The 16,676-nt window shown below is 34.2% G+C and overlaps 1 protein-coding gene across 1 annotated transcript; it reads left to right on the top strand.

The window, feature by feature from the left end:
* Positions 1-590: 590 nt before the first annotated feature.
* Positions 591-16,136, top strand: LOC115955645 (peroxisome biogenesis protein 5). The gene is made up of 14 exons (XM_031073860.1): positions 591-809; positions 887-1,154; positions 1,785-1,978; positions 2,612-2,860; positions 3,575-3,691; positions 3,774-3,929; positions 6,720-6,913; positions 7,467-7,713; positions 8,590-8,674; positions 8,832-8,941; positions 10,864-11,088; positions 13,522-13,587; positions 15,219-15,313; positions 15,394-16,136. Exons 1-14 carry the CDS (start codon positions 687-689, stop codon positions 15,470-15,472), a joined length of 2,208 nt encoding a protein of 735 aa, XP_030929720.1. The 5' UTR covers positions 591-686; the 3' UTR covers positions 15,473-16,136.
* Positions 16,137-16,676: the final 540 nt, after the last annotated feature.

Below are 16,676 nucleotides of genomic sequence, written 5' to 3'. Positions count from 1 at the left end.
ATTGGCCCTGGCCCCTTCACTATTTTGCTTTCTAAATTATTAAATTTTCGTCTCTTTTTTTTTAATTCAAACTTTCTCTCTCTATTTTCTACTAAAAAAAAAAGAGAATATAATTTTTTTTATGAATAATTTAATTTGATAATAAGTAATCGTCTTTTTTCAAGAAATACGAGATAAAAGTATATTTAAATTTTGAAGGTTTCAAAAAAAAAAAAAAAAATTGAAAAGTGGTGTAACTAAAGTAAATAGAATATTTTAGTTTAAATTTTGGCTAAAATTTACAAAACCTAAGGTGAGAATACTCTTAATAAAAAAAAAATCATAATGGTGTATTTTATTTATTTATTTCATTTTTATGAATGAATGAAGATGATATTCTAAAAAAAGAAAAAAGAAAAAAGAAAAAGATAAGATGGGTTGGCTTATCCTAAAAATAAAAACAAAATTGGTTTGCGTTCCCATTATTTGGTCATTCCCAATTCATTGAATTAGAGATAATATTTAAATATATATTAAAAAAAAAAAAAGACTATGGGAACCTTCCTATCTTCTCATATAAAAGGCACACAGAAAACAAAGCAAATTAATTAAGGTGAACAGAATTGAGAAAGAAGAAGAAGGAGGAGACTAATAATAATAATAATAATAATAATAATAATAATAATCGGAGAGAGTTGAGTTGAGTTATGGATATGCGTGATCTTGTAACCGGTGGAGCTGCTTGTGCGGTTCCAGGCTCTTCTTCTTCGTCTTCTAATCCTCTTGCTGCTCTCGCCAACACTCTTATTGGCTCTTCTTCTAAGATTCAGGTCTTCTTTCTCTTTTTCTCTTCTTATTTATTTATTTAAAAACTAAAATTATTGTTTGTTTGTTTGTTTATTAATAGGAAAATAAGGAGATTCCTACATCCATAACCCCCAGTTCCGAGAGGCAAATTTACACAGAGACCAATGACCATCTGGGAGGCCTTGATCAGCCATTTGTGGACCCCAACGCCCCTCAACACTCCGACTTTCTTCGCGGCTTTCACGGTTCAGGAGGAGGAGGAGGTCAGACTGAACTTGACGCCGCCTGGAACGATATACACCATCCTCCTCCTCAATTGGATCATATCTCTGATACTCATCCTCACCCTCAACAACCAATTCTCGATGGTAATTCTATTTCTTCCTTCTTCCCCTTTTTTCCTTACTTCTTCTTCTAATTGTTTTACTTACATGTTCAATTAAACACCATTTACTGATCAGATTAAGAATTCACGACTTACAAATGAAACTAATGTTTTTATTAAACGTTTAAAAGACTGATGCAGTGCAGTGCAGTGCATACGTCTTTACAAACTGCTGTGTTTCACTTTCTCCCAATCACAATTAAGTATATTTCAATTTCAAACACTCATTTATTAGAGGTGGCACCAATCCCACATCTGTTTGTCAGTAACACTTGTAATACCTTTAGCATTTTCCATGTTTAAATAGTTCTGGTCCTTCTATCGAGGACTATTCTCAGCTTATGCATGCCTCTTTTCGAAAGTAAGATGAGTTTCATGTTTATAGACCGAATGGAGAATTAATCAATAAGGGTTGAGGGAGAGAGATTTGCCGTTATTGGAAGGTAGAAAAAGGAAGTTTTAAATGGATGTATTTTCTTTTTTATTGAATAAAAATGTTTTGTCTTTCACCAAAGCACCTATACTGGTGATGACCTCCTCTCCTGCACAGACAAAATGGAGGAAATCTTCTACTTACTTTTATGAAATTGTTTTTCTCCTAACTCTATTGCAGGGCCACCCCAAAGAATGTTGTCAAGCCTTTTGCACTCCTTTGTTGATAGTAGCCGTGGTGGAGTTCCCTTTCGTGCTACTCCACTTCCAGTGTTAGGCTTGTCTGAAGGTGACAAACAATGTATACGTGATCGTAGCAGCATAATGGCTCGCCACATTTTTGCAGATAAAAGTGAAGATTTTATTAATTCACAGGTTTGGAACCTCACTTGTTTTTTTCTAATTCTATTACTACATGAGTTTCAGATCTTCTTTGGTCATTTTCTCTACCCCCCCTTCTATTACTCTAACCTTGTGGTATTGTGAGCCTAATTTCACCATATATCCATTAATTTCCTTGGGGAGGTATGGAGAGCTATTCCATTGTACTTAATATGGTGCATTTAGAGAGAAGAGAGAGAGATGTTTGCTGCTCAAAGGGAAGGAGTGGAGTTCCATTTGATGAAGTTGAAGTACCTAGAGTTCTTGGATAATCTGAATTTTTAGATTATTTATTTCTTTTGTTTTGGCCCTTCCTTGTATACTTCCTGTGTACTAGGTTGTGCCTTTTTTTTTTTTTTTTTGCGTTGAAATGAAGCTATTACTTATTAAAAAAAGAATAGAATTTTTGCTTTTTAAAGTTTGAGAAGATCTTCCTGGTGAGTGGAATATAAGAACTCTTGCTGCTGCTGCTGCTGTTGTTTATTATTTAACTTGAAAAGGATAGCAAATATGTCTTGTGGGATCTGCATAAGGAATATATACTTGAATCTTTCGCTGCTTATCATGACTTTCCTTGTTGTTCATTTGCCAGATACATACTTATTTGGTTGATTTTTATTTTTCCAGGTGAATGCTCTTTTGTGTTCTTTAGATATTGATGGTGATGCTCGTGCCAAGGGACCTCTGCCAGGGAGATTTAGGGAACTAGAGGATTATTGGAATGAGTCCCAAGGTACTCTGAAACCTGGTTTTCATGCTGCAGATGGATGGGTAGCTGAGTATAACCAGCAGAGGATGGTACATGGTGCCAATGGCTGGGCCTCTGAATTTGAGCAACAACACGGTGCCAATGGCTGGGCCTCTGAATTTGAACAGGCAATGAATTGTTTTGCCTTTAAACCTAGTACCTATGTGATGTTTTTTCATACCCTGAACACAGTAAAACTTCTGGTTAAGTAGCTATGCAACTAGTTAAAGCTCAGTAAGACCCCAGTCAAAGGTTTGCTAGGATCAATTGACCATATTTATAAAACTTAAGTTGCCAAATATAATACTATAACCGGTATTATTATTGTGATGTCTAGACTACCCATAAGAATTTATTATTAAAAAAAATGAGGCTACCCATAAGAAATATTAAAAAAGTATCCATTTTGCCAAAGAATTTCAAACAAACTCTAATGACAGGCAAAGTATTCAATATCTTCGGATTGGAAATTTATTAAAAAATGCTTGGACAAAATTGGCTCTAGACTGGTGTGGAACTATCTTTTTCAACCCATTATATGGTGATTTATAAGACTATTCATGTATATTATTTAAACAAGACACATGACTCATTAAAAAATTCATGTGACTAAAACTACAATTGGATGGTCTCTTTAATTCTCACATCATGGGTTGGAGCAAGATAACTGCAAACCTGTTTGGAGCCATACTTTTTCCTTTGCCATTCACTGTATGTATCATATGACAATGCATTACTACCTTTTTCTTGGAGCTGATGACAAAATGTAATCCTTTTCTACTTTGCCGTATGATATTATAAGACATTTCATTGATACCTTTTTTTGGGTGTTACTGGTACAGTCTCAGTTGACTTCAGTAGATCAAATGAGAGGTTCTAATATCTCAAGCTTAGCTGCAATGGAGCAGACTCGCATGCTTGCAAATACGTTAGCTCAAAATGATGACCCAAAGTTTCAGGTTAATATGCTCTATCATGATTTACGTTTCACATAAATTTCTTTCACATATATCTAAATATCTGTCGTTTTGTGACATGCAGAACTCAAAGTTTCTGCAGTTTGTATCAAAGATGAGTCGTGGTGAACTTATTATTGACGATAATCAAGTCAAGCAGACAGCATTACCTGCAGCTGGGGATTGGGCATCAGAATATCAACATCAGTACAACAGGAGTCCTGCTTGGGCTGACGAATTTGTATGTGATCGGTCATGTATAGATTTGGTTAATGCAGTAAACTTATATATAACATGATTGATTTGCCCATGTTCGTTTACAAGTACGATTGTACCTACATGTATGTGTGTGCAGATGTATGCATGCATACAAGGATATGTTTATATGCAAAAACATGCATATATATAACAACAAACACACAACACACACACACACACACACAACTTTTGTGTTTTATGATTATACAAAATGATCATAGAAGTAAAAATTCTTATTATTCTTCATCTTATATTTGCAAGTAATTTTTTTAATGGAATTTGTAATTTAGCTGAAGCATCAATGCAAAGAGATTTCGCCACTCTTTGTACCTGTGTCTCAATTCGGGTAATATAGAGTTTCTGTGTGAGAGAAATGCTAGGATCCTAGGACCTTTGAAGGATGCAAAAAATCCATTCAAGATGTTAAGCTTTTCTTACTCAAATCTATATTTGAGTGGATGAGTGCTTCCTCTTTATTTTCTTTTGCTAATATGTTTGAGATGCTTGGAGTTGTTTGTGTTGTGCTTAATGTTGGTGTGCTTTTGTACACATCCCATGTACATGGGTTGCCCTTTGAGTTTTTTTAAATGAAATATTTATTTATAAAAAAAGAGTTTCTATGTGGTGCCCTCATGCAAATGTATGATGGATGTGAGACTTGCATGATTCAATGGCTTGAGTCATACTGTAGGGTTAAAACAATTTATACTGAGTTTTTATTTCATAAGTTGTGGCCCAATTTAAGGTTATTTTTGTAATGATGGGTAGATATGTAAAATTTTGAAACTCTTGTGAGTTATGGATATTTTGGTAAATGAGTCTTGTCAAGGAGTTTCTTAGTGCCTTTTATTTTCTTCATCTTCCTTGAGTCCAAGTTATTATTATTAAGTCTTTAGTTTACAATTCAGACCAAAAAAGTCTTTAGTTTACTATCAATTTAGAAGTCTTCATGCAATTAGTATAAGGAGGCTATATATATATATATATATATATATATATATTTCCTTTTTTTTTTTTTTTTTGATAGGTAAAGATCATATTTATTAGATAGAAGAAAACATGCTAGCCCCCTAGGACACACACAGTGTACCAAGTAATTTGCTTATTTTCTTGTTTTTACTCTTATTTTCAATAAAGTTTTTATTTACCAATCAAACACACACACACACACACAAGGCCAATGTGCCACAATGCGTAGAATGCTCCTCCACTTTGAAAATTCTGTTGTTCCATTCTCGCCATATGTTCCACATAATAAACTGCGAAATAACATCCCAAACAGATGCTGACCTATGTTGCCCAACACCTCAATGCACATAGGTAGAGTTTTCAACTTGAGAGCCTCTAAACTTCACAGTTCCTCTCATTTTACAACCCTTGTACATACCCCTTCCTTTAGAACCTAGAAACCCTAAAAGCCCCAAAATTATCCAAGCTTTAGCCATTTATTGTCCATACCAATACAAAAGCTCGACTAATTCATCAGACTGCAAGTTGTAAAAACCCTTCAAAAAGCCATTGCCGGCAAACTCCTGCAACCTAACATTCTTTGTTTCTGCCCCCTCTTTGCCCTATAAACCATATTTTTTTCCAAACCAAATTCAAATTACAAAGCCTAAAGCCTTTCCCTCACCGTAACAAACCCTATAATCATACTCTCCATTCCTAAAACCCACCACAAAATTCATAGACAGATTTCCATAAGTATGTCCTTTGCCATTATTTTTGAAGAAGAATCTTATACAAAACAGTCAATTGGGGTACATGATGAAAACCAAAATAACAAAGTGAAAAAGTGCAGTTCATGTTAGGAAACCAAAACATTTAAGAGTCATATTCTAAAATAAAAATTTCAAAGATGCATGAGAAAACAATCATATTTTGATGTGCGGAGACAGGCAAATGATTTCATTCTCGATGAAACTATATCTCAACCTCATTTCGAGTTCTTTTTTTTTAAGGAGGGGGTGGGGGGGGAGGAGGAATTCATGCAATTAATTTCAAGTTTTTTTTTCCAAGTATAATGCCCTCTGACCCAAAATGATAGTTCACTTTAAAGGATATAATTAGGATGCCTGCCCTCCATAAAATTCCATTTGAGTCATGTCCTAAATTTTTATTCATTTGAAAGAAAGGAGAATGTCCTAACAGTATGGAAATCCGTCCTGCTCTGCTTGATGTGGTGCATTTAGAGGCAAAAATCTAGAATGTTTGAGGGGAAAATTTTCACTTGCTTTAGTTGCAACTTGCAACCTCTATTCCTTAGATCCTTGTTTGATTGTGCAAGGGCCATTGGAGATCTCACTTTTTCCTTTGAGGAATTCATCTATTAGTAGTCATAGATCATATTTTTTTGTTATTGTTTTTCGTTTTTTTTCTAGGCATTTCTCCTGTGTACTTCAAGTGCACTGGATTTGGTTTTTTGTTTCAATAAATTTTTCTGTTCATTAAAAAATAGCATATCACGCAAAAGTATAGAAAAAAAAAAAAAGATGGTTGTTTTTTTAACTTTTGATAATTTGGGACATCCTAAGATGGAAACAAGGACTTCTGGAGTCCAACTTATTGGTAGTTTTCATAGAGGACCCTACCTCAGGGGATGTATGCAAAACAAATAGGTTTTGTTCACATGGGCTTCTAAATAAGCGTTTAATCTAAATGCTCAACTTATAATGAGTTTTAACAAAAACCTCACATGTTCTTACTTCAGATTATATTTATAAGTGATGAGTTTGTCTCCAGTCTCTGTTACCTGATTCTAAGCACTTTTCAGCTTTCTCATGGTCCTGATCAATGGGTGAATGAGTTTACTACTGAACAAGAGCAACATGGGCCAGTTGATGATCAGTGGGTGAATGAGTTCTCTAAGTTGCATGTCCATGACTGGGCGGATGAATTCGGGCGTCAGGTTGGTGAGGGGGCTTTGGGGGAGAATTCTACAGATAATTGGGCAAATGCATATGATGAGTAAGTCCAATTGACCTTCTAGAATAAATAGAAATGTTGAACAATTATCAAATATCCCTTTGTAATTGGGGTAGAATTCTTTTTCAAGAACTGGTTGTAATGTTTTTTCTCAATTTTTTAGGTTGTTAGTGTAGGTCCTCCCTCATCTATTATTGTTTACTTGCTTTTGTCAAGCATGGGAGAGATACCAGTCTATGTATAACTAATAATGAGTGTCTTTTTCTGTTATCTGATGCATGCTGAGTTGAGTTAGACCTTTTCTTTTGATAAGTAATGAACTTGTTGATTTTATTTGTAAACTTATTCTTTATATATATTTTTTTAATTTTTATTTTTCCCTTTTTCCCTTGTGTTTTCATGGTTATCATAACCTACATAGGTGCTTAAGATACTGCATCTTGTGCATGCTTGTTGCTTTCGTTTTGTTTTCTTCTTTCCTTTGAACTTGACATAAATTTGTACTTATTCATCAGCAATCCTGTGATTGTTAAAAATGGTGCCAAATTGTGCCATGCCACGATATAAATTCATTGCTTCTGCCATTGAAATATAGGTTCTTAAATGAGCAAGTAACTGCCAGGCAGCGGTCTGACACTTCAAGGGGAGTATATGTCTTTTCTGATATGAATCCTTATGTTGGTCACCCAAATCCCCTGAAAGAAGGCCAGGAGCTGTTCCGCAAAGGCCTACTGAGTGAAGCAGTGCTTGCATTAGAGGCTGAAGTGTTGAAAAACCCTGACAATGCTGAAGGTTGGAGGCTGCTTGGAATAGCACATGCAGAGAATGATGATGATCAACAGGTTATGCGACTTCTTGATGTTGAATCATTCAGTTATTTAGGTTCTGCATATTTGTATTACAATACAACAAGATTGGAGTCTATTGTTTTATTATACTGCCTAGCCTTCTATGATCATCTCTTTCATTTCCCTTCCTAGCATGTATATTTGTACATTTATGATTTCTTTACCTAACTTTGTAATCTCCTTGTATGATGTTTGAGGGCCCAGGATGGCATTCCTTCAATGTTTTTTTTTGTAATTTTTCTATTTCTTTCTCTCTGATTTGTATTCTTTGTTTTAGGCAGCACACATCCTGTGTGTCATAGATCTGTCCTAGAGTGGTCATATGACTCGTTAAAAAGTTACATGACTTATCAGTGATGAAATGACTCATTTGAAAGTCACATGACTTATTACACAAACTTAAAAAAAAAAAAGGCAAACATATTAAGGTTTAAAACAAAAACCACTAAAAAGAATCCAGGATTGATCCCAAAAGCTAACTTATGGATGTCTAGGCTTCCTTTATCCTCTTTGTGTGCTCAAGTGTTAATAATAAGTCCTCTTCAACATGCTTTGGATAAGAATCTCCTCAACAATTTTTTTCCCTATGAACTTAAAATTTGTATTTTTCCTTATATTGGTAGCTGAATGCTTGTCTAATTGGATTAATGACCATCTTTTGAATAAAATAAATGTCTAGAAATGATATGAAAATTTGTAATTGAGGATTTCTGGCTGAATTTGATTTTAATTTTTGTAGTTTTTACCGAATTGGATTTTAGTTTTTATAGTTTTTACTGAATTTGATTTGATTTTTCTTAGTTTTCTACTTTCAGTGTTTTGCTCAATTATGTGCATAAAGCTGAACAGCCTGAACTTAAATTCATGCAGGCTATTGCAGCCATGTTGCGGGCACAGGAGGCAGATTCTACAAATCTGGAAGTGCTTCTAGCTCTTGGTGTGAGTCATACAAATGGTAAGTGGTTGTTTGCTGTACCTTACCTTTGACAATTTTCTTGGAATAATTTAGTGTTAGGAACCTTTTATTTTTAGTGTTATGGGGGGAAAAATAGTTGAAACTATCTAGTAATGATGGAAGACCAAAAAGCTTAATATTTGTTTCACATATGCAGAACTTGAGCAGGCAGCTGCATTAAAATATTTATATGGATGGTTACGTCATCACCCAAAGTATGGGACACTTGCCCCTCCAGAGCTGTCTGATTCTTTATATTATGCTGATGTAAGTGTCATTTTTCGTAATTCTGTGTTTGTGTGTGTTTCCACTAAAGCTTTTCTTACCCTCTTTAGTAAGTTATGCTTTAGAAGCTATTTTGTGTGGAACTCTGAACTTGTGTGTGTGTGTGTGTGTGTTTGTGTGCCCCTTTCAGCTGTTGTTTTGTGGGGGAATTTTGAGCTTGTTACATGGTAAAGTTCATAGGATGATGCAATGTACTTTTTAATATTCTGGCATCAGTGTTTGTATAAATTTTGGCACACCATAACATAAGAACAAATGAATTTCTTGTATTCCATACTATGATGATTCATGCATCCATGTGTGCTGATGTTATTTTGATTTATTAGTAGTCCAATATCAATCATATCATTCTTTCTTCTCCTTTAATATTTTTAGTTAATAAAGCAGAGGTTGAATAAGAAATTTAGGTTTCAAATTTAATTAGGGAAACAATAATGACTTGTATATGATATAGTAACCTCAGATGTTAATACATACTGAGAGGGAGTGAGGCAGATGAGACAGATGGGGCATGTTGATGCAAGACAAAATAATTACAAGAACAGTAAAGAAAATCTTAAGAATCAGCACTTAGGGGTCGCTTGGAATCAGCACTAAGCAAATCTTAGCCATCAGCACTTAAGGTTTCAGGACTTAGCACCCAACTATTAGAAAATCTCCAATCTGAATATCATCAATCAATCAATCGTCTATTCTAAAATACAAATAAACCAGGCTCTTTAGTAGAGCTAGAGCTTCCAGGAAATGAAGAGATAAAAAGATGACAACTAATGAAAACTAATCCTAACTGAACTCAAATACTAATAATCTTAGGAAATGGAAGATTTTGATTTTGGATTGGTGTTGTATGTGTAAAAGAAATGGGGAATCAGTAAACCACCTCCTTATCCATTGCCCTCTTGCTTTTGATTTGTGGTCTATGGTGTTTACTTTGGTTGGCATTCACTGGGTTATGCCGAAAACGATGGTGGAGCTGTTGGCTTGTTGGCAAGGAAAGTTTGGGAGGCATTGGAATGCTGCTATTTGGATGGCTGTGCCCATTGTTTGATGTGGTGCATTTGGCAGGAGAGGAATAACCGGCATTTTGAGGATTTAGAGAGTTCAGTTTCAGATCTTAAACTCTTCTTCCTTTAGAGTCTTCTGGATTGGGTTGCAGTGTTAGGCTTTCATTCTTTTTCTTCAGTCCATGGTTTCATGGACTTTTGTACTTTATGCATTTGATTTGTTTTTGGTCCCTGATGTATACTTCATGTATACTTCCTGTATACTTAGGTGACACCCTTTTTCTTTTTAATATATTTTTATTACTTATCCCAAAAAAAAAAAAAAAAAAAAATAGTAATCCCTATCCAAATAAAAGTCTACAATTATCCAATTTCCTATGAGATAAATACAAAAATCTGAAAATATAAAATCTAAAATAATTTTGGTTTTGTTCTTACATCACGTCCTGTGTTGGTAAACTCCACAATGTTCAATGGTAACCATTTTGGTGGCTCCATGACTCGATTTCTAAATTATCTTAGAAATGGGGCTGCATCCAATTAAGTTGGATGTTGCTGCCAGCTAGCCTATGAGAAATCAAAATTTGATCTATATGGGAGGAGTTCCTTTAGGTGATCATCACAACTAAATGAGTTTGTTGATGGTATTTAAGAACATGACGATAGGTAGGTAAACTTCCAGACAATACATTTGCTTCCTTTTTTCTTTTCTTTTTTTTTTTTTCACAAGGTGCAATTAACATGACTGACTGTTTGTGGCTGCAGAAGATTCATTTGTATGTAAAAAATGTATTATTTTTTGGTGGGCATACACATTAAATTTTGTAATTAAATCCTCTGGGTTTTTATTTAGAGCTTCTCTTTTGGGGTGCAGATTAAAATTATTTTTGTGGCATGCAGGTTGCTAGATTATTCAATGAAGCTGCTCAAATGTCACCTGATGATGCTGATGTGCACATAGTGCTTGGTGTCCTATACAATTTGACCAGGGAGTATGATAAAGCCATTGAATCTTTTCAGACAGCTTTGAAACTCAAGCCACATGATTACTCTCTGTGGAACAAGCTTGGTGCAACACAAGCAAACAGTGTCCACAGTGCTGATGCAATATTTGCTTATCAACAGGTAATTTATATGTTATTATTCCATTTAGACACTTAGGGTTAATCTGGATGTCCTGTGAAGTTTGAATTATGTTGTTTTGCTGTATGTTGACTTTAAAGTTAACGGTTTTGACATCATGATTTAATGTTTGTCACTATGATTAATGAGGGTCATTACTTAGTACTTGACTCTCTTAAATAGGGTTCTGGACGGGTGACTTGGCTATGGTCCACCCTTCAGCATTTTTGTTTTTTTGAATGGAGTGGCCCCTCTCAAAACTCAAAGATATGCAGTTGTGCTTGACAGCTGGAGACTTTTACATATCATTATCACTAAAGAGTCAATTTGTTGAGATATTAATCTTTTATTAACAGGTGCTAAGGAATTGAAATAGTCATTCAGATGCTATATTAAAAAATAGGCCTTCCAATGTCTTGAAAAAATACACAAATTTTCTTGATGCTCCCTTATAAGTCAATTCAACTGACAAGAAAATATTTATCAAGGCTTGATATTGTACTTAATTTGAATTGTTATAGATTATTGTAATGAATGGAGTAATCCTCCTCCTTTTTTGGAATTTGTAATGCATATATGATCAGACATTGACGTAAGACAACCAGAATAAAATTGAAACAATAAAATAAAGAGATATGACCTAGGAGATAGCACCTAGGACTGGCTTGGAGTCAGTACCAAGCGGGAAAATCACTAGGAGTCAGTACTTAGGGTGGACCTGGAGTCAGCATCAGACCAAGGAAAGACCAAATGGCCATTGTTTTCATTCATCAAAATATCAACTACCTCCTCAAGGAGTACAATAGGTTGCTTATTAAGGATTGCTAAACCCTAGTTCTAATTGGTTAGGAAACCCTAATTGCCTTATTACGAAAATAACCTTGCTTCCAAATTAAAATATTAATAGCCTAATAAACTACTAGGACCTAAAACATGATAAATACAATTGACTTGCAAACATAAATAATATTAGATAAAAATCTTCTTGCGTCTCCCACATCAGACATATATGGAGTTAATGAGCAAATTGGGAAAGAATTGATAAAACGATTGTACTTTTGAAGTTGTGGAGCATCTCTCCAGCAAGATTAGGACAATCTTTTTGTGCTCTATTTTCCTGGATTGCATTCTTATATATATATAAAGAACATAAAATATGAATGATACAGGGGTGTGAGGCCTTGTGTTGTGCCTTTTAATTCCTTCTATTAGTTTTTTCTACCTGGTCAGTTCATGTATGGGGACTGTGGGATTGGTGGGCGGAAGTCACCAACAGTTAAGGGCCAGCTAGATTTCTTTCCTTATACCATATGCACCTTATTTTCTAGTGAAAATGACCCTCTAGATTTTACATTATACTGTCCATTATAGTACTTACAACAAGTTCATCTGCATGATTTATGATTTCCTTTTCCCCTATGAAGAATATTGATGATAGGATGATTTAATTTGTAAAGACTTCTGCACTGTTTATGTCTTTGCTCTAAGTGTTACAAGAGGTGCCAGAGCATATTTGTGTCTTTGCATGCGCGTATGGGGTCTTTTGATAACAATTTAAGGAGCAGTGCCTCTCTATTGCCTCTTGAATCTTGATAACGTTTTTAATGGTTGCAAGGTATGATTAGGAGGTTCAACAAGGATCTTTCTATATTGTTACAAATATTTGGGGCTGGTTATATGATATCAGGTAGAGATGGTGCATAGTTAGGCTTCAGAGCCGTTTTTGGGGTCATTTTTCTACTGGTTACATGGACACCTTGCGGGTCTTAAAACCCACAATCTCATCCTCTACCCTATTCTTATGGGGGAAGTGTCATTTGAGCTATAGCTGATTGGCTTGAGGCCTTGGAGAGTTGTTGGACTACTATGCTTGTTAGGTGACTTATTATTATTGTGTGGTAGCTGTTGGTCCATAAGTAGTCTTTGACATATATCACTACAAATTATATCGCTATTGGTGGTGTTCCCTTCATTCTATGACTTTTATAACTATGAATGTCGTGCTTCTAGCTTTAAATAGTTTTGTGTACTACTGTCACCTATCTTGCCTTTAAAATGTTATTGGAAATACTTATTGGAGTATGGAGGATGGGTGTTTCTTTTTTAATAATTTTTTTTAATACACTTTGGAATTGTGGTCACCTTACAGTTTATTGAATTTCATTCTGTCTTGTATTTTTTTCTTTCAAAATTTGTAAATTATTATGTTTGGTGATTCTCATGATTCCTTGTAAGTTATAATCAAAATCAAATGCAGGCCATCAGGAGGAGTTGATGGCTCAAAGTTTTTATATTCATCCTTCCACAAAGCAACCATAACTGATAAACTAGCCTGTCTTAATTTAGTTCCTACTGTGATGTTATTTTCTGTCTCTTTTCTGGAACACTGGTTACTGAAAATAAAACTACTATCTTTTCATTGTCTCTGGTTTCCAGGCACTAGATCTAAAACCTAATTATGTTCGTGCATGGGCAAACATGGGTATCAGTTATGCCAACCAGGTTCGTTCTATGCTTGGTTGTTCCCTCTCATCATCATCTTTGGCATTTGTTAATGGGAAATGATTTTCTTTTCTAAATCTGTTTCTGGTTAGTAAAATGCTCATAAATAAAGCTATATTATTTATTTTAAAAGAATAAATAATCCTGAGAACCTTTGGGAGCATATTGAACCAATAACTATTGAAGCGGTTTTTGTTTTTGTTTTTTGGTTTTATTTAAGCCAAACAAACAAATAATATCAAGTAACTTCTAACCTATCAAAAAAAAACTTGATTGATTGTATCAAGTAACTTCTAACCTATCAAGTAACTCCTTGTCTGATTTCCTTATCTCTATTAGACTTTCCTTTTGATTTGATTGTATTTGTTTCAAGAGCAGTGAGTTTACAATTGTAAACACATTGTTCCTTTTCATCAATGAAACTCTTATTATCTATCAAAAAAAAATCAAAAAAAAAAAAAAAAATCAAGTAACTCCTAGGGTGGAGAAGCAATTACTATTAAGTCACTGGCTTTGTTTAATTTTCCTATTTGGTTACTTTGATGTTTTCCTCAAACTAGTTTCTTGCAATGTTGGTAAAAGTGTCAAGCGCATGGGCCTCTTGGAGCCTAGCCACAAAGCGCAAAGTGCAAGCGCACTTGCTTGAAGTAAAGCGCACTTTTCTCAAATATAATATCTAATAACTTTTAATAGAAATATTCATAACATATAATAAAAAATATATTTATGAACTCAAAATTTGTATATTTTACCTGTTAGGTAAGTGTAGTTGTATAATGTTTGTAAGTTCAAATTTTATATAATTAATTGAAAACAATTATCAATGGACAATATCATAATAATCTAGTTGTAGAAAGTATAGACATAGCGTTTTATAAAAAATACACAACCATGATAGTTATGATCAAATGATATATATGGATCAGTCAACCTACATCTAACAATCAGAGGCCAAAAAGTTCAAGAATAGTAAATGGATCTTGTTCATATCTGGAGACATGTAAATAAAAAAAATTGTTTGTGTAATAAACAACACCTTAAGAGTCATTGGTTTATGTCATTTCTTTCAGGATCAAACAACTGATTTTGGTATTCATATATTTTTTGGCAATAAAATTAAAAAGCGCACCTAGGCATACTTTGTGCTTCTTCAAAAAGTGCCAAAAAAGTGTGCCTTAAGCAAGCTTCATCAAATGAGCTTTTTTTTGGCCATAAACATAAAACTGCTGTCTTTAACTTTACATGAACTATATTATCAAATCCTGCACACCATATGACTTCAGTCCAGTGGACTGCTCTTTGTTGCTATTATTGTGGTATATATAAAGAATGTACTAAGAATACTTATAATTCATAACTAGTCCAAACAATGCTAGGAGGATTCAAGAACTATTTGTTTGGTAATTTGGCCCTATAGGAAAAACCCTCTACATTTCAAGTGCAAAATTTGTTTGCAAAATTTAAAATCTTGAAACTTATTGATCTATGATTATTTACCCAAGTCATTTTGTATTGGGAAAAGGATTGAACAACTTGAATTTGTGGGGACGAGCTTTTGTTGAGTTGAGTAGGTTTAAGGTCACCATTTTTCTGGACCAATGAATTATCTACATTTTTTTTGGGTAATCTAGGGCATGTATGAGGACTCCATTCGCTACTATGTCCGGGCACTTGCTATGAATCCAAAGGCAGACAATGCATGGCAATATTTGCGAATTTCTCTGAGGTACTTCAAAGAAAAAAGGGCTCTTTTTATTGCCTGTTTGTGTTTTAACCACATCTTACACAAAGTTTTATCCTTTGCAGCTGTGCTTCTAGGGATGACATGCTGGAAGCTTGTGATTCTCGAAATCTAGATGTTCTCCAGAAGGAATTCCCACTGTAATATACATATAGTTGAATCAGTGGATGAATAATGGGGTCCAGCATTGACATGTGGGCTGAAATATCAAGCATCCTCATGTATATAGCTATTTGCTATCTCGAGATGATAAATCTAGGCTTTTTGGCCCCAAATTTTGCTGCAGTTGCATCCCAGAATAAAATGGTGTCCTGGTTTCGGCAGTAATTCTTAAGAGTTGGATATTGGAAGATTAACTGGGGCCATTGGGATTAACTGAGAAATTATTTTTGTTGAGCTTTGAAGGTCTGTTGTACTCAATCATGGGGAGGATTGTAGGTCTAGTTAATGCTTCTATTTGAAAGAGGAACATAAAAATAACACAGCCGGGCCAAGTTACTGCTGATGAATAAGGAATTTCATAAGGGAATTGTATGTTGTTATATTATTTATGTAAATACTTACAGATATAGGCACATATATTTCCTTATGTTTGGCCATCTTAGTTTAAGGTAAGTGGTGGCTGTGAAAAGCTTGTTCCTTAGTGATAATAATTATGTTGCAGCTACTTCAGTCTACAATACACTACTTTAAAATTACTTGAGATTGTACAAGCAAAAGCTTGTATGCTCAATATTCGAACGTCCAGTTGGAAGTTGGAACATCAAAGTAATGTGTACATTGACATTGTAATCAAATTATTTCTGGAGGACACGGCTTTAGTTCAGTGCATCAGTGCATTGGACACAAAGTAAGTTCTTAGTTGAACTTAGAAATTAGGAAGTTGGCTGGTTGGTTTCTCTGTTTAAAGGATGAAGAAGTCTAACAACTTGTGTAAATAAAATAACACCACAAATAATTGTGTTAAAAGAAAAAAGTCTAACAACTGTGTAAATCAGATAAAGTTATAATTAACAAAAAAAAAAAAAAAAACTAATTTTAAATTCACATGCCTGGGTATCATATGATAGGTACAATTCACCTATACAATACGTACAATTCAACAATATGATATGTACCTATGTATTGTAAAATTCATGATCACTTATGATACAAAATTTTTTGTACATGATGCGATATGTATAGTACGATACATAGTGTATTGTATGATACTAACAACTATGCAAACTCCACTAATTAGATAACACTCTGTAATTGAGTCTAATAAAATAACATGTCCATGAGTTTTTTTTCCCTTCTTCTTTTTCTTCTATAAAATTTGGACTACATACTTGACACATCACTTTCA

Source organism: Quercus lobata, chromosome 8 (genome assembly GCF_001633185.2).
Source record: "Quercus lobata isolate SW786 chromosome 8, ValleyOak3.0 Primary Assembly, whole genome shotgun sequence".
NCBI classification, from domain to species: domain Eukaryota; kingdom Viridiplantae; phylum Streptophyta; class Magnoliopsida; order Fagales; family Fagaceae; genus Quercus; species Quercus lobata.
This window is presented reverse-complemented; position numbering and strand designations above follow the sequence as displayed.